Raw genomic sequence first — 19,803 nt, 5'->3', positions numbered from 1 at the left:
ATAAACAATCAAGACGGACTCATAAACCACAAATATTGTAGCATATTATTTTATAAAATCTAAATAGAATTTAACAACAACTGCTTGTTTACACTCGGGAGGTAAAATTAATTCAGAGCGACTAGACGGATAGACAAATTTTAATACATATTTTACACCCTTGACACATCGAAAATTTCAAAGTTTCTGAGTTACATTATCTGATGAGTTTCCAATGAGCAGACCAGTTAGACCAGGAAGCTTTGTTTTCTCTGGTTTGTAAACTACTGAAAAAACGTGAAATCGACATTCATCAAAATAACCCTCCAATAAATATCACTCTCCATACTTATTGTTGGAAAAACAGACATCAAACCTTAAACCTGAAAGTAAAATATATAACACACACGTCCGGACTTCTAAACTGAGCCCTCGGTTCGTAATGTGTTGTATTACAATTTCCACATAATGTTTTTAACTAGATATATTTCACGATGAGAGAATGTCATATGCACACTGTAAAAACACGCCATTTTGAATCTATTGGCAATGATGTATGGCTACTTGTGTGCATTTATTCTAACTCGGACTGCAGTCGTATTCGCGAGTGCTCGAAAAGCGAAATCATGAATATTCTATTTTAGTGAACGGCGTTGCTCCAAGCGGAATTGTGCTACCTACCTGTTGTAAGTATTTTATTAATGACTGCACACTGCAATAACATTCCTGATTGTGAAAGATTATGAAAAATCAACGAAGAGCGCTTTTAGCGAGTTTTTTCGTCTTGTTTGACAGTCCATTTGCTGATTTTTTTTCTTTTAGTACATTTGTTTTATTTTTATTTTTTATTTTAGATTATATTACGTAAATTAGTATTTAGTAAGTCGTAGATATACTTATTTAAAAACAAAGATTAATATCCGATGAAAACTGAAGCTCGGTTCTTGTTTGCGTTTTTCCCCCGAAAACTTGCCGTGTAATGAAATTCCGCACACAAAAACCTAGTTTCGAACCGTTTGAAATCTTTCACACCTCGGCAAAAAATTTTGCCCCGTCTGAGGCAGCCGTCTACAACTTTAAGCGCGTAAAAAGTCAATCCTCACCTTTTATACCGTAATAAAAGTTGGAAAACTCAGCAAATTCAAATTTTATTAGGTGATATATAAAGAAGTTATGCTCCTTTACGACTCCGCCGCACTGATATTCATTCGCGATATATTCTTTAGCGCGAATGCGGCCATTGAGGATTCATGATGACTATAATATGCAGTTTTAGATAAAGTGGAAGTGCAAATTACGGCCGATTCTCAATTTAGATTCGGCCGAACGGGCCGATAGTGGCAAAAATTAAAACCGGCCTCGTTTGCCTATTTTATAAATTTTACGGCCACTGAGCGCGGTTTCGGGGGTTAGTGGACAAATCGATCGGGGAGTGTTTTGGGTTTGTTGGAGTCCAGAGGGTGCAAATTAAAAATCCGTGACAATATGAATGCGGGGACTCTATGCAGCCTCTTGTACATCAAATCGTTTTCTACTGCATTTGATATTTTTCTGATAGGGTTCAGGTACATTATTTTTGCTTTTACTACTTTTTGTATTACTTCTGTTTTTATTAGTATGGCTATTTCCCTCTTCCCTAAAAATGCGTCTTCATCATTTTCAGTATCTTGCCCTTATTAATTTCCTTTTCTATTTTCTCTTTGTTTTCAATTGAACTTTTGTCTTGGCTTTTCTCGCTTTTCTAAATAATATTGGAAATATGTTTCTGTATATTTTTCTTTGTCTTTTTCACGACTTTAATTATACACTAATTCTCTAGATTAATAACGCCTTGCAGATGTCTTTTATTCGTATCTTGCCGAATGTTTTCTCCACGTTTATAAAGCACATATTCATTTGTTCTGTAGTTGGTGCAAACTCTTTTATCTCATTTCTTTCCTTTTTTTCTTCCTTCTAAATTCATCAAAATTTTATAAAATAATCTTCAATTCTTATATTATTATATTTTTCATAGTGTTTTAGTTTTTTTTTTTTTAATTTAAATATGTTTTCCAGGTATATTTGAGACGCCTTGTACGGAGGCGGTTGCTCGGGCGCCAGTTTACTCTCCGGAGAGGGAGTACCTGGGGTACTCTAAGTCGGAGTTGTGCATAGCAACTGTTACTGAAATTTTATAAAATAACACACTTCTGTACTTGTGGTTTATGAATTCGCCTTAATTTTTAAACATAATTACGTTACACAAAAATGTTTGTGCAACATTTGCTACGTATTCGAATCCCATTCTCGTGATATTTTTTTTATTGAATTTGTCTGAAGCTTTTCGAAGGCAGTTCTCTCTAAAATAACTTTCGGCCACTTTTTACTGCTTCATCTAATACTACTCAGAATAGAAGCGGACTTAATCCACATCTCTGCTTTACTCCTTTCTTTTGTTTCAAATGTTCTATATTATTTTATGATTCCACCACATTAAAGTCCTTTTATCTATGTTTATTCTTTCTAATGCTTTCTAGATGTCTTTCCTTTATAACTTATCCAAAGTTTTCTCCAGCTCTGATTGTAAATATTGTTAAATATCATGTGCTTTTTCCATGTCTAAAGCTATATTGAGTTTCTTCTAAGTATTGTGTTTTCAAATCTATTCCTTTTTTTTTCAAATACTTTGTAAGTTTTTTTTAATTGCTTTGTAGTCGTATGTAATATGAATATGTATTAAAAACCAAATATTTTTAAATTTTGCATTGGAAGCATAAATATACTATGTTTTTGGAACCAGCACAATATATCCTATTCTATTGTGGGATTTTTTTGGCAATTTTTTCAAAAGCAAATTTTTTCAAACCAAATTTCCACAATTTTAGAAAATTTACTACAGACATTTTTTTATAAGTTTAGACTTTCAGAACATAGTGTGGCCCACTTTTTCGATAGCTCCTACCATATTTCCAGATTCGCCCACTGAATTATTACAATTTTTTGAATTTAATAAAAAAAAATTTCAAACAGAATGTTTTTAAATTTTCAATCGGGAACATTTTTTTGAAATCAGCACGACTAAATCTAAATTCCAGACTTTTTTGGAAATTTTGTGGTAACATTTTCAAAAGCAAAATGGAAATTTCGGCCAATATTCTAAATTTTCTAAATTTAAATGAAAATATTTTCCAATAAATTTCTACCTTAAGAAGTTCGTTTCGACCTCGTTTCTTCGATAGCTCTTACGATATGTTCAGAATCGCCCACTGAATTATTGCAATTTTTTGGTTTTAATAAAAAAGTTTTACACCTAATATTTTTAAATTTTGGATCGGGAATATAAACGTGCTATGTTTTTGAAGTCAGCAAAACTAAATCTATATTCCAGATTTTTTTGGGAATTTTTTAGTAATATTTTCAAAAGCAAAATAAAAATTTCGGTCAAATTTCGACAATTTTCTAAATTCTACTAAAGATATTTTCCAATAGATTTCAGAAATTCGTTTCGGCCTCGTTTTTTCGACAGCTCCTAGGATATTTCCAGAATAGTCTATTGAATTATTTCAGTTTTTTGAATTTAATAAAAAAAATTAAACCGAATGTTTTTAAACCTTGCGCTAACAATATTTCCAGAATCGCCCACTAAATTATTACACTTTTTTGGATTTTCAAATCGAATATTTTTAAATCTTGTATTGGGAACATAAACACGCTGAGTTTTTGGAATCAGCACAACGAAATATGTATGACACAATATTTTGAGAATTTTTTGACAATATTTTCAAAAGCAAAATGAAAATTTCGGCTAATTTTCGACAGAAAGAAGTTCGTTTCGGGCTTCATCATATTTCCAGAATCGCCCAGTGAATTATTACAGTTTTTTTTTGGATTTAATAAACATAAACATGTTATGTTTTTGAAATAAACACAACGAAATCTACATGCCAGAATTTTTTGGAAATTTTTTGACAACTTTTCGAAAGCATAATGAAAATTTCGGTCAACTTTTAACAGTTTTAGAAAATCTACTGAAGATATTTTCTTGTAAGTTTGGACTTCCAGAATTTAGTTTGGGCTCCACATTTCCGATAGTTTCGATAGCATATTTTCAAAATCGCCCACTGAATTACTGAAATTTTCTGCTTATAATAAGAAATTGAATATTTTCAAATCTTTCACCGGGAACACAAACACGCTGAGTTTTTGGAATCACCACAACGAAATTTTACCCCAAATTTTTTTGGGAATGTTATGGAAACATTTTCAGAAGCAAAATGAAAATTTCAACCAATTTTTGAAAATTTTCTAAATTTTTGTAAAGACAGTCAATTATTGCAATTTTTAGATTTAAAATCTTGCACCAGGAACATAAATCTTTGGAAGTAGCATAATGAAATCTATATCGCAGAATTTTTTGGAAATTTTTAGGCAACTTTTTCAAAAGCAAAATTTTGCAGTACTCCTCCCCTCAGTAAAAGTTTCAGCCAATTTTCGACAATTTTACAAAATTTACCAACTACATGTTCTTATATGTTTGAACTTTCAGAACTTAGTTTGAATCATACTTCTTCGATAGCAGCTCTTACCACATTTCCAGAGTCGCCTACTAAATTATTGCAATTTTTTGGATTTTTTAATAAAAAAAATATTTTCAAACCAAATATTTTTAAATCTTGCACCGAGAATATAAACACGCCATGTTTTTAAAATTAGCACAACGAATTCTATATCCCAGATTTTTTTTGGGAATTTTTGGCAATATTTTTCAAAAGCCAAATGAAAATTTCCGCCAATTTTGGACACTTTTCTAAATTTTACTAATGATATTTTCTAAAAGATTTCGACCTCCAGAAGATCATTTCGGCCTCGTTTCTTGGACAGCTCCTATATTTCTAGAATCGTCCACTGAATAGTCGTAATTTTTTGGATCAAAAAATTTTTTTTTCAAACTGAATATTTTTTTCTTTCTAGAAACATAAATATGTGATTGTTTTGCAATCAGCACAATGAAATCTATATCCTAGAACCGTTGAAAATTTTTTAGCAACATTTACAAAAAATCTCAATTTTCAGATACAAATTTCGATCCATCTTTGACCATTTTCGAAAATTATAACATATTTTTGTGTAGATTTCGATCTACAGAAGTTACTTGCCAATTTGTCATATAGTTTATTATTATGTCTGCTTTTTCCAGTTCTAGGTTTCGTATGTACTGAATTTTTCCTATTTCTACTAAATTATTACTACTGATGTTGACAGTTCTTCAAAAGGTCGTCTCAATTTTTCCATTGTTTCATTCTCTTCTGTCATTATATTTTGTCATTTTCTTAATTTATCGTATTATCTTCTTTTTCTGCGGAAATTGTTTCAGAGTTCGATTAAATTAATTTTCAGTTGTCTCTGTGACTTTGTCATCTTTTGATCAAATTGTATCCAAGTGCCTTCTTCTACTTTATTAATTGACATTTTCAGTTCATTTTGTTTATTCTTATATTTTCCAATCTTTGATGCTTTGGTATTTAAATATATTTTCTACATATACTCCTGTGTTTATTTTCCATTATTTTGTTTTTCACATTTGGAAGTTCTGGTTCAGTTCTGGTTCAGTGAAACCTGAATTTATTATTTTCTTATATCTTTTTTGACACTTGGTTCCTTTTAATTTATAGCTTTTTATTTTTCTTTCCTGTTCTTTCTTCCTTTATCTGCAATCTTTCTTTTCTTGAATGTTCGTTCTGTGTATTAGAGCCCAAATTTCTTGGAAAAATTACATTTGTATCTTTGAAACTTTTTATATATTTCTCAGTTATAGCCTCCTTTCTATTGCTTTGACACCTAACATTTCTTTTTGGTTTCTGTGATATCTAAAACACTCCTACTAATTCTTGTTCTCTTTGTACGATGCTTTTTACGTTCCGTGTACCAACTAATACTCAACTTCTCGTATTTTTTATTTGCTTCCTTTCTCTTTTAAATTGTTATCCTTTATAGTCTTTTTAAAAGTATTATCCGTCTTTCCATCATGTTCTACTTTATTTGTCGACTTATTTTTATTATTTATTTCGTTTAAATCATTGTCTCCTGAATTCCATTTTCCTTCTCTTCCGATTATTATGCATTTCATGTGGCCTATTTTGATTCTGTAGTCCTGGTTTTTTGCTTTCTTAACCCTTTTGTTTTGAATTTCCCTTTCTTTGTAAAATCATCGCTGATATATATATATATATATATATATATATATATATATATGTTATCTAGTAGCTGCTAAAATAAGACCGATTTTGGCAAATGACATACCATCTGAGCAAAGAGAGGTGGGTGGGCGGAGCTAGTACCTGCTAAGATAAGACTGATTTGGGCAAGTGATATTCTCCCTAAGAAAAAAGAGGGCGGGTGGGCGGGGCTAATATCTGATATATGTTATCTAATTTCTGTAATGTCCCAATTTACTTTTATGTCTGAGTATACGTATTGTTACGAAATAAACCCACATGTATTGTGATGAGCGGTGGTGACTCATCATCACCGACGGCGGTGCTCGATTAAAGAAATGCCTAGAAGCGGAAATTCCGATAGGCACTCCAGAACAACCTCGATCGCGAAATATCTATAAAGGAGAGCGTGGCTGTTATAAATTCATAAAATTTTGTATTTCCTTTTTCAATTGTGACTCGTCTTTTGATACAGAAAAAGATCCATTATAACATGTATTTGTTTAAAATACACTTAAACTGAAAAAATCAGAAAACTTAATTGTTATAAATCTTAACAAAGAAATGTTAAAGGTCATAATTAAACATTTTTTGGGGCAAAAAAATTCGCAATCTTTTTTTTAAACATAAGCGCCTGAAGCGAAGTACAAAGTTAAAGATTTATGAAACATAGTAGAGCTCGCGGAGCGAGAGAGATGTCTATGCAAAAATTATCATTTACGTGCATTAACAGTTTCAGTTGTTTTAATTTTCCTTAAATGAACTGAATTATGCCAAGTTTGTTACAAAGTAGTGTCAATTCCGCTACCTATTGTCTAGATGATAGATAATAACCCATTCAATAGCGCTTTTTCTGGCACGCCAGTGGCCCGAATCCCCCTACTCGTAAAAAAATCGCCGCCAACAATGCGAACAGAGATTATGCAAACGTCCTCATACATGTAAGTCAGACAGTGTGAAAATCGGGCCATAAATAATAGCCACGCGTTTGACAAATGCCCCTGTATGGCAATTCGAAACTATCGCAAATATCCGCACGGACACAACCAATTGTGCCATCATAATCAGGAGACGTCGTAATTCATGTTAATTTATGGCGCGCTTTTGCCACAGTCGATGAATGCCGAAATCCATCAGGTCGTTCAGCAGTGCATCGAACTGCCTAATGTGAACCCTCTTTGATCGAGTTAGCATTGTGTGCTGATTCGCGTTTAACACAATCGCGCAAACGAGATGATTTTTCGTGCGAGTAGTAAAGGTGGCTGTGCAAGGAGCGGGATTAGTGGTGGGGGATGTGCCCCGTTCCTACTGCATTAATTAAGCGTTAGGAAATCAACGTGGGTGTTTAAGACGGTACGTTAAGCCACGACGCGCTGCTTCCGGAGCTGTCGTCGTCTGATTTCTGGTAGTTATGTGAGTAAGTTTGGGATAGATTTACGGGGGTGGCATTAAAATGGTAGTTGTTTGGGTTTGTAGTCGGATATCGTATTGATATTTCATCAACTGAATCATAACAGTTGTTATGGATTGCATTAAGCAGTACGTTATTTTGCTGTATGAGTCGTTGGATTGCTATTACACGAGAGATAAAAGCGTCATTTTGTCTATCGTTAAATCCTTTTATCAGAGTTTTATGCTACGGCATTCTGGATGTGTCGTCTGGTTGGTAAAAACGAAACTTACGCTACTCTTTAGCGTGCGAAACACACGCGTGCGGCAAAACCCGTGGGAAAAGCCGCGTTTTTCGCACCGGCGTACCCGCGAATCAATACGACGTAATTCTCGCTAACCTGGCTCGTCTGTTGCTTCAGAAACTTTGTTATTCCAGACATCGACGGCTGGAATTCGAACCCCTCATTCGGAATCATGAATAATCCGCATAACAGGGGACGTTTCCGTCACATCGGAGACAATTCCGTTAGAATAGGTTTCAATTTTGTGTTAGTTATGCAAGGCGAGGCGTTCTGGAAATGCACTCGGCCCAACAATGGCTTTAATTTTTAACACAAAACGCCGTAATGTACGTTACGAATAAATTATAACACCGCACGTCCGCTTATCAATGTGGAGAATGAATGTGGTGATTTTGACCCCGTCGGACGAGGAGGAAATTATGTTAGATGACTACGTGAACACGCCGGCTAAATAATTTTATTAACTGCGGCTGAATTTTAATTGTATTGGCAGTTTCGGCGAAAGGCGGGAAATGGGCTGAATTTTTATTTTCGGTGGGGTCTCTTTGATAATTTAATGATGGTTTTTGTCGGGATTAAAGCTTTGTTAAAGTTCCTCTTGATGCAAGGCTGCTTTTGTTTCGGCAGATGAAACGTAAATAATTGAAAATATTGAAAGTTCAGACAGAAATTAAATTAAAAATTTAATTAACACGGCTGGAAAATCGGGACGTTTTCTACTCTGGCGAGTGTATTCGAAATTTCTAGAAAGAGACTCAATACAGTTGAAATTACTCATTTATTATTCATTATACATATAATCTTGCGAAATTTGTGTGTACTAGACACACGTTACAAGTTTAACTTTCGCAAATAATTGAAAAAAAATCATAAACTAGTTTAAATTTTACAACGTTACCACATGTATTCAGGAGATAAATTACGGTGTTGGTGTATCGTTAAACCAAACACAATTTGCTTCGTATGTTAGGCTTTTCAGCCCCAACTCTTGACTTGTTTCTCTACAATTACAAGGGTTCTCCATATTCGACAGTACTTTGTTCGAAATTTTACTATTTTTTGTTAAAAAATTTCACGTAATTTTTTTTATTTTAAAAATATTTTTTATAAAAATTATATTAAATGATAAGACATACTTGGGATTTCGTTCCTCTGTCGATCAGATTCCTCTGTCTGAACAAATATGCGAAAGTGGTTTTTTCAAAATTTGATCGTTCAGAAAATAGGCCAAGATATTCGTTTTGAGATGAAGAGACTAATAGAAGTAACCATCAGAGAAAGTTAAAAATATATAAGCACAGTCTAAGTAAATTAAAAATTATTGAGATTTAATTTACTTGTAATTTATAAATTTAATATATTTAAAGTAGATAACCAGCGAGAAAAAATGCTCTTCGAAAAAGTCGAAACATTAAAAAATTGGGAAATTGAAGACTTCAAAATGTTGAAAGATCGAAAAATTAAGAAATCGAAATGTGTAACCCGAAAATGGAAAATTTAAAAATTGAAACATTTAAAATAAAAAAAAGCCAAATCGAAACACTGAAAAACTGGCAAATATATAAAATCGAGAAATCGACAAAATTGAAAAAATCGATAAACTGAAAAATCGAGAAATATAAAAACCAGAAAATTGAAAAATGAAAAATTTCAAAAATCGAAAGATTGAAAACCGAACAATCTAAAAGCGAGAAACCAAAAAATCGAAAGATCCAGAAATCGGAAAGTCAAAAGTGAAACATCTAAAATTTAAATATCCGAAATATTGCAAAATAGGAAAATTGAAGAACTGACGAGAAATCAAAATTTCAACATATCGAAAAATTGAAGAACCGAAAAAGTGAAGAATCGAGAAATAAAACACCAAAAAATTTAGAAACAATTTTGAAAACTCGAAAAAAGTAAAAAATAAAAACAAGGAAAAACTGAAAAATCGAAATACCGAGAAATCGAACAACCGAAAAACTGAAACATCGGAATATCATGAAATCAAAAAAAAAAATTTAAAAACCGAAAACTCGAAATTCGAGATGTCGGAAAAGCGAAAGATCGAGCAATATTGAAACATCAAAAAATCAAAAATCGAAAAATTAATACATCGCAAAATTGAAAAATCCGGAAATCGAAAATACGAAGAATTATTAAACTGAAAAACCAAGACGTTGAGAACATATTAAAAAAATTAAATCGAGAAATCGGAACATCAATAAGAAAAAAAAGGAAAAATCCAAGATTGTAAAATTAAAACATCGAAAAAATAAAAATAATCAAAAAATCTAGAAATGTAAAAATCAAAATATTGAAGAATTGAAAAACTGAAAAATCGAGATATTGAAATCGTTCAAAATTGAAGTGTTAAATAACTGTAAAATCGAAAAAACTAGCAAATCAAAAATTTGAAAAATTGAAAAATGGAAAAACCGAAAATTCGAACAACGAGAAATTGAGACGTCGAAAAATTGAGAAATAGAGAAATAGAAATATGTAGCCGAAAATGGAAAAATTCGAAATTGAAACATTTAAACTAAAAAAAGACGATAAATCGAAAAACTGAAAAATTGCTAAATCTCGATTAAATCGAGAAATCGAAAAATTGAAAAACTCGATAAATTGAAAAATGAAAAATATTAAAAAATCGAAATGTTGAAAAAACCGAACAACCTAAAAGCGAGAAGCCAGAAAATCCAAAGATCGAAAAATCGGAAGAGAAATGAAAATTTCAAAATATCGAAAAATTGAAGAATCGAAAAAAGGAAAAATTGAGAAATCAAAACATCAAAATATTTTAAAAACTGAAAAATCGAACAATTTTGAAAATTCGAAAAAAGTAAGAAACCAAAACATGGAAAAATTGAAAAACAGAAATCGAACAACCGATAAACCGAAACATCGGAATATCGAGAAATCAAAAAAAAAAAATAGAAATCGAACAGTTTAAAATGTAAAGAATCGCAAAATTGAATAATTGAAAACTGAAAAACCGAGACATTGAAACCTCTCAAAATTGAAATATCAGAAAGTTGGAAAATCGAAAACTTTGCAAATCGAAAATTCGAAAAGTAGAAAAATCGGGAAACTGAAAATTCGAGCCATCAAAAGATCGAAAGATCGAGAAATGGAAATATGTAACCGAAAATGGAAAAATTGAAAATTGACACATTTAAACTAAAAATAAAACGATAAATCGAAAAACTGAAAAATTGAAAAATCTCTATAAAATTGAGAAATCGAAAAACTGAAAACAATCGATAAACTGAAAAATCGAGATTTTTAAAAACAAAAATTGAAAAATTTTTAAATCGAAATATCGAAAATCCGAAAAATTGAGAAATCGAAATATGTAGCCCTAAATCGAAAAATTCAAAACTGAAACATTTAAAAAAGAAACGAAATATGGAAAAACTGTAAAATCGCCAATGTCTATAAATCGAGAAATCGAAAAATTGAAAAAATCGATAAATTAAAAAATCGAGTAATTTAAAAACCAAAAAATTGAAACATTGAAAAATAAAGAATTTTTAAAAATCCAAATTTGAGAAACTAATAAACTGAAACAACGAAATCAGAAGTTCAAAAAGTGAAACACCTTAAATTTAAAAATTCCAAAAATTGCAAAATATAAAAATTGAAGAACTGAAAAATTGTGAAATTAAAATTTAAAATATCGAAAAATTGAGGAATCAAAAAATCAAAAAAGTAGGAAAACAAAACATCAAAACAATTAAAAAACGAAATACTGAAAAATTCCAAAACTGAGACATTGAAAACTTGAGAAATCGAAAAATTTTGGAGTCAAAAAAATGAAAAATGTAGTAATCGAAAAGTATAAAAATCGATTAAGCGAGAAATTGAGAAATCAAAAATTTAGAAACCGCAAAAGTTGAAAAATTTCAAAATCGAGAAATTAAAAATCAAGAAATCGAAAATCCGAAAAATCGAGAAATTGAATAATTCCCAAAATTGAAATGAAAAATTGGGAAACCGGAAAATCGAACTATCAAAACATCGCAAAATTGAGAAATCGAAATATGTGGCCCAAAAGCGAAAAATTCAAAATTAAAACATATAAACTAAAAAAAAGCACAATAAATCGAAAAACTGAAATCGGAAACTCGAAGAAACCGATAAATTGAAAAATCGAGAAATTTAAAAACCAAGAAATTTTAAAAAATCGAAACTTTCAAAAACCGTACAAATTAATCTTCTAAATTTTTCGATTTCCTAATAGAAGTCGAAAAAATGAAAACTCGAAAAATCAGTCTAAAAATCAATTAAGCGAGAAATTGAGAAATCGAAAATTTAGGAACGACAAAAATTGAAAAATTTAAAAATCAAAAAATTGAAATATCGAAAAACTGTGAGAAATCGAAAAATTAAAATATGGAGAAATCAAAAATCCGATAAATATAGGAATTGAAGAACCGCCAACCGAATGAAAAATCTTCACCAAATGGAAATATCAAGAAAGTCAAAATTAAAAAATTGAAAAGCCGAAAAATCGAAAAACTGTTATTAAGTTTTTTTTTTTTTATTTTGATTAACGATTTACCATGTTTTGGATAATCTTAAAATGTTGCCACGATTTCATAACATAGGATTTTGTAATTTCAAACTTGGATTACAAGGTGTTGCTATACAATCTTGCAGAAGTGCGCTATTTTATAAAATCTAAATAATATTTACCATAAAATTTGGACGTGACGTCATTCTATTATTGCTGGCGATGATTAGACAAATTCTGGTTAGCGTTTTATCATCTACTTGATATTCCTAACATACATACAAAATTTGACAACAATTGGTCCGGTAATTTCTGGTACTATCTTTCAAAAAATAATCGACACAAACGGTGAACAGGCAGACAGATAGACAGATAGACAGACAGACAGACAAACGGAAACGAGAGACCTATTTTTTCGTGTTCTAGAAGTAAGTCAAAAATGTGTAACTTTTTTATGCCAGAGAAAATCTAGTTAATTATAATATCAAGAATTGTCGAAAATAGTTGCCTTAATTTCTATTGTTTATCATTCCTCACACATCCTTTAAACATTTGGACGGTATAATATCAGTCAGAAATTCTTCATACATTTTGTTAAAAAAAATGTCACCTATTTTTAAAATATTAGAATTAAAAAAAAACATTTTATTTGTCAGAAATCTATCGATCTGAAATAATAAAAAAACAATACCTCATAGGAAAATCCGCCCGTGGAAACCATTGATTATTATGAATTTATTTTTAGTTGCTTTGGACCATTTAATATTTCGGAAACGATCGTTTCCATCTCGAGATTTTGCATTACTTCGTGAACAACACTAGTTTCTAAAAATATAAAAAAACAGATTGACATACTACCTATGTCATGTAAATTAAGATTTTTAATATTGTGGAAAGTTTTAAACAAAAGTATATGTTATTAAAAATTTTGAAAAATATTATCAATTTTGATTCTGACGGATTCTGTGTAAGTAATTTTCTTTTGTTGAAAAAACAACGCAAGTAAAATTTTGACTCAATTTTTAACCCATTTTAAAATGCTATTAAATAGAATTTTCACGAATTCGGCAAATTTTGGTTAGTTTGTTCTTATTCATTGTCACTATTTCATGTTCTTGTAAATAACAAACTTCATTTTGCACCTTGGTGTAAATAACAACTTGCCCCGAAGATACAAAAAAAAATAAATTATTTTAGAGCATGAAAATTTTCCGAAATTCGTTTTCGAATTTTGTTTCCCTGCATGTGTATTTTTATTAAATATAAAAATTTATTTGCCCAGCCAAGCCCTCTAACCTAAACAAACCCCCAAGCTCCCGGTGCATGACAGATTGACGTAAATTTAATTACGCTGCGATTAAAACCAAGAAATAACAATTTTTGAGACGCATAAAAAGTTTATTTTTCCAGTTTTCCTTTCACGAAAAGCAAGAGCCGCCACTCGCAAGCAAACACAAGCATAGATTCATTCTTTGTGCGTAATCTCGGCCTAATTAGCGTGTTTTTTGCTCCAGACAATCCTCCAAAATGAAGATGAGCAAGGTGGGAAACCAGACGAACTCTCAGGACCCTCAGGCGGTGAACTCGAGAGTTTTCGTCGGAAATCTGAACACATTCCAGTGCTCTAAAACGGATGTGGAAAGGATGTTTCAGCGTTATGGACGACTAGCTGGTGAGCACTTTTAAAATTAATAAATTTTTTGTCGTTCAGCTTTATATGGCTGTCATCTTCCCGTTGCTTTATTGCTCGAGTAACGTTAATATAAGTCGATGAAATTTCAGTTATATTACGAGTTTCTGTGAAAAACTGGGATGGTTAAATATTGAACCTGCAATGAAAACACTGTAATGTAGGGAAGTCATTTGCGAGCTGCTTTATGAAGCACAGTGCATTTTTTAAGAGCTTCATAAAGGAAGGGCGACAAGGATTAAAAACGGGATGAGTAGTGCTTCAGTTTTATTTAATAACGTAGCTATTACTCTAGTTGAATTCATTAGCGAAATTAGAGTTACTTGATATGAAAGTTGAAAACATCATTATTTATTAAAAAGAGGGAATAGTTCTATTTATTTTAACCTAGACAAACAGAATGTGGTAATTAAAATTCGTCTAGGTTGGTGTCGTTCCCACAATTATCTCGCTTATGCTGAAACTTTACAAACGTGACCTTTATATTAAATTAGTGATTCTCAAATTTTGTATTATGAAAATAAATCCTATTTCATGGTGTTTGTATCTAAAAATTAGTTCAAGACAGGTCAGATCAGGTCAGGTCAGGTCAGGTCAGATCAGATCAGATCAGTCAAATCAGGTTAGATCAGTTCACACCATATAGGTACGGTCAGGTTAGATCAGAATAATAAAACGAAAAACTGCCCCCCCTTGGAGGTGGTCCCTGTTTAAGCACCCACACGTTCTTCTGGAGAGTTCGCGATCGCCGCTTCGAGGTTGATCCGGAGTATGCCATTAATTAATTTGGAAGTAATATCCAATTTATGAAATGGGATAGTCAAGAAAAAGGACGAAGAAGAATGTGGAAAATAAAAACAGCGAGAATACGGAGAACTAGTGGTTAATCGTCGCCTGAGAACTCTCACGTTCAGGCCAATGTCGACTCTATTAAGCATTTAGAATTTCTGCGGGAAATAGTTATTATTTAGATGCGTTTATTTACAAACATAATTTCACATATTACATGTTATTTTTTTTGTTTAACTAAGAATTAATTCTTTAATTGTAAATTGAACAATCAGAGAATTGAGAAAAGTCGTAATATCGGAAAATTAGAAAATCGAACATTTAAAAATTCCGAAAACTGAAAAATTTTAAAAATTGAAAAGTCAAAATATCGAAAAGTTGAAAAATTGAGAAATTGAAGTATAAAACAGTCGAAAAATTGAAAAATCTTAAGTTTAAAAAAAACGAAAAATTGAAAATATAAAAAGTAAAAAGTCGAGAAATCGAAAAAAAAATCGGAAAGTCGGAATACTAAAAAATCCCAAAACTGAAATATTGAAAAATTGAAAAAAATTGAATAATCGAAAAACTCAAAAATCACAAAATTGAACGAAATATCAAAAAATGGGAAATTAAAAAATTTGAAAAATTGGGAAATCCAAAAGTCAAAAAAGCAAAGTCGAAAAATCACAAATTTAAAAAGTCGAAAAATTGAAAAATCAAAAAGCTGAAAAATCGAAAAATTGAAGAACTGAAGTTGGGAAGTCGAGAAATGGGAAAATCAACAATAGATTAATTGAGAAATTGGAAAACTGAAAATTGAACGTCAAAATTTGAAGAATTGAAAAATAGAAATACTGAAGACCTGAAAAATTCAAAAAGTCTAAAATTTAAAACATTGAATTAAAATGTCCCAAAATTGAAAAATGGAGAAATCCGAACATCAAAAAATCAAAAAATAAAAATTCGGAAATCTAAAATTTAAAAGAAAAACTGAAAAATCAGAACATCGAAACATCAGCATTCGATAAATCGAGAAATTAAACAAATTGAAAAAAAGAAAAATTGGAAAAATAAAATTTAAAAATTCGGAAAATTGAAAAATTGGAATATAGAACTGGAAACTTGAGAAATCTAAAAGCCTACAATTTTGAAAATAGAAAAATAAAAACATCGAAGAGTTGAAAAATTGAGAAATCGAAGTATAAAACAGTCGAAAAATTGAAAAATCTTAAGTTTAAAAAACGAAAAATTGAAAATCCAAAAAGTAAAAAGTCGAGAAATCGAAAAAAAAAATCGGAAAGTCGGAATACTAAAAAATCCCAAAACTGAAATATTGAAAAATTGAAAAGACATTGAAGAATCGAAAAACTCAAAAATCACAAAATTGAACGAAATATCAAAAATTGGGAAATTAAAAATTTGAAAAATTGGGAAATCCAAATATCAAAAAAGCAGTCGAAAAATTACAAATTTAAAAAGTCGGAAAATTAAAAAAAAACCTGAAAAATAGAAAAATTGAAGAACTGAAGTTGGGAAGTCGAGAAATGAGAAAATCAAAAATAGATTAATTGAGAAATCGGAAAACTGAAAACTTATGAAATATCAAAATTTGAAAAATTGAAAAATGGAAATTCTGAAGACCTGAAAAATCCAAAAAGTCAAAAGTTTAAAACACTGAATTGAAATGTCCCAAAATTGAAAAATTGAAAAACAGAAATTCTGAAGACCTGAAAAGTCTAAAAAGTCTAAAATTTAAAACATTGAATTCAAATGTCCCAAAATTGAAAAATGGAGAAATCCAAACATCAAAAAATCAAAAAATAAAAGTTCGAAAATCTAAAATTTAAAAGAAAAACTAAAAAATCAAAACATCGAAACATCTGCATTCGATAAATCGAGAAATTAAAAAAATTGCAAAAAAGGAAAATTGGAAAAATCAAATTTAAAAATTCGGAAAATTGAAAAATTGAAATATAGAAGAACTGGAAACTCGAGAAATCAAAAAACCTACAATTTTGAAAATTGAAAAATTAAAACATCGAAGATTTGAAAAATTGAGAAATCGAAGTCGAAAAATTGAAAAATCTAAAGCTTAACGCAAAATTCAAAATCCAAAAAGTAAAAAATCGAGAAATCAAAAAATCCAAAAGTCAAAAAGTCGAAAAATCGAAATATTGAAAAATCCCAAAACTGAAAGAAATATCCAAACAACTGAGAAATTAAAAAATTGGAAAAGTGAGAAATCGAAAATCTAAAACAGCAACGTCGGAAAATCGTAATCTTAAAAAATCGAAAAATTGAAAATCAAAAAACTTGAAAAATAAAAAAATTGAAAAATTGAAAAAATCGAAACTTTGGGAAGTCGGGAAATGGGAAAATAAAAAGAGGTTAAATTTCAAAAAAGAAAAGCTGAAAAATCAACAAATCGAGAAATCGAAACTTTGAAATTAAAAAAATTGGAAAATTGAAAAATCGGATAACTCAAAAAACAAAACATCGAAAAATCGAAAAGCCGAAAAGAGAAAAATCGAAAAACCGACAAATCGAAACATCGAAAAATTCAAAAATTGATACATCGACAAATCGAAAAATTAAAAGATCCAGAAATCGAGAAGTCGAAAAATCGAAAAATTGAGAAACCAAAGTAGGCCAAAATCGGAAAATCGAAAAATTAAAAATGAAAAAATTGATAAATCGAGAGATTGAACAATCAAAAGACCGGGATATAAAAAATTTAAAAATTAGGAAAATTGAAAAATTAAATACAGAAGAACTGAAAACTCGACAAATTGAAAAATCTAGAATTATAAAAATTCAAAGATTAAAATATCGAAAAGTTGAAAATTTGAGAAATCGAAATATAAAACAATCGAAAAATTGAAAAATCTAAAGTTTAAAAAACGAAAAACTCTAAATCCAAAAAAATTGAAAATCGAAAAATCCAGAAGTCGTAAAATCGAAAATTCGGAGAATTAAAATATTGGAAAATCCCAAAACTGAAAGAAATATCCAAAAATTCAGAAATTAAAAAACTGGAAAATTGGGAAATCGAAAAATCAAAAAGCAAAGTCGAAAATCGAAGAATTGAAGAATTGAAAAATTGAAATTTCGGGAAGTCGAGAAATAGGAAAATCAAAAATAGGTTAATTGAGTAATCGGAAAACTGAAAATTTAGCAACCTCAAAATTTGAAAAATTGATTAAACGAAATATAGAAGAACCGAAAACTCGACAAATCGAAAAAATTCTAAAAAGTGATTAATTCAAACACTGAAGAGTTGAAAAATTGTGAAATCGAAGTATAAAACAGTCGAAAAATTGAAAAATCTAAAGTTTAACGCAAAATTAATCTAAATACTGAACCCTAAATGGGAGTGAGTGTACAGTGCACTTAGCTCAGTATATAGTTAAATAGTGAGTGTTTTTTTCGAAAAATTGGTTCATTAGTTAACAGTTTTTTCTGAATCGTGAGCGCGTTAAGAAATCAGCCAGAATCGTCCATTCGTAGTGAGGTAACAACTTTAACCTCATTTGATAGTCAGCGAACGTTTTTGTTCACAAAAACTTTCCAGTAGATATATACTGGTTTTTATTGAACAAAACTAAGCAACCAGCTTTACTATGCACCTGCTCTGGTTGTGTCCTACCTATCCACCGATTTGATCTACAAACATGAGTTCATCCCCTACTACTGCTAATCACGTTAGCTTCCCTAAGAAGGACCAAGCTGTTGTACTCAATTCCGTTAATGAGACGAAATTAACTGATTATGTTGTCGCTGTTGGTATTTTAGTCCAGCCCAAAAACGTCCTCTTCGCTTCAAGAATAGCGAACAACCGAATTTGTATATATCTAAAGGATAAACTTTTAGTAGACGAGCTTGTGACGAAATATTCTTCATTAACTATTAACAATCAAGAAGTTGGGATTCGACGTCTGATTACACCCGCACAGCGAATAATTATTTCAAACGTATTTCCTACCATCCCCCATGACAGCATCCTCTCTGTTATCAAAACGCTAGGTTACAAACCCGTCTCTCCTGTGTCCTTTTTAAGGGCAGGGATTCAAAATGAGGAGTATAGTCATGTACTCAGTTTTAGACGTCAGATATTTGTCACGCCGGATGAGTCGATTGACTTACCTTCGTCTTTGGTGATAAAACATGATGGTACAAATTATCGCATCTTCCTTACTTACGACGACCAAACTTGTTTTAAGTGTCATTTGACTGGTCATATAGCCAGCCAATGTACCAGCCAACCCCAGGAAATTACAGACCCCAACATTTTGAATAAACCTACACCTACAAAAGTCCAAGATGAAGTTACCACCAGAAACGCAAATGCGCCGACAAATGAAACAATGGAAACTGTACACGTGCCTGAAAAAGCTAGACCCTCTCTTGAAGTATCCGCAAACAAAAGATCAAGTTCTTCCGCTGAGTCACCTGAGGCTGGACATTCGATCCCTAGCAGTGAAAACAGTTCTTTTGATCGAGCGTTTAAAAAGGTTAGAACTAGTGATTCCACCGAGAGTTTGACGGGCACATTTGAATTATTGAAACCTGCGCGTAGTTTATGTGAAGTAGCCGATCCGCCTTTTGTTCTAGAGTTTTCCGAATTGGTTAAATTTATGGAAGATGTCGTAGGTGAATCTGACGTTTTAACCATTGCTTTTAACTACACTAGTGACATTGTCGGCCTTCTGGATGAACTTCATCAAATTTATACCTCGCTTTCTCATACCAGTATACGAAATCGTTGTTTGAAAGTACAGCGGAAACTTAAAAAGGCTTATGCCCGCCACCAGACTTGTAGTATGGAGAGTAACAATGATCCAGATACTTATTAGTTTTTTTTGTTTTTTTTTGTTTTTTTTTTCTTTTCTCTTCAAATTCATGGATGCCACTGAACCCTCTGCTTCTTTGTTTTTGTGTCCTCTTATGTACTGTAACGCCGCGTCGTTATATGCA

General features: G+C 31.0%; 1 protein-coding gene across 3 annotated transcripts in view; it reads left to right on the top strand.

Moving 5' to 3' along the window:
- Positions 1-19,803, top strand: part of LOC135128356 (heterogeneous nuclear ribonucleoprotein C) — a 673,355-nt gene that overhangs the window by 356,126 nt on the left and 297,426 nt on the right. For all 3 annotated transcript variants that reach the window (XM_064055266.1, XM_064055267.1, XM_064055268.1), the window contains one exon: positions 13,883-14,040. In XM_064055266.1, the coding sequence (XP_063911336.1) occupies positions 13,883-14,040 (158 nt within the window). The remainder of the gene's footprint in view (positions 1-13,882; positions 14,041-19,803) is intronic.

This window comes from Zophobas morio, unplaced genomic scaffold, assembly GCF_036711695.1.
Source record: "Zophobas morio isolate AGI-343-1 ecotype UQ-CSIRO unplaced genomic scaffold, CSIRO_AGI_Zmor_V1 ptg000012l, whole genome shotgun sequence".
NCBI lineage: Eukaryota > Metazoa > Arthropoda > Insecta > Coleoptera > Tenebrionidae > Zophobas > Zophobas morio.
The sequence above is the reverse complement of the archived record's forward strand: the minus strand, read 5'-3'. Positions and strand labels throughout refer to the sequence as shown.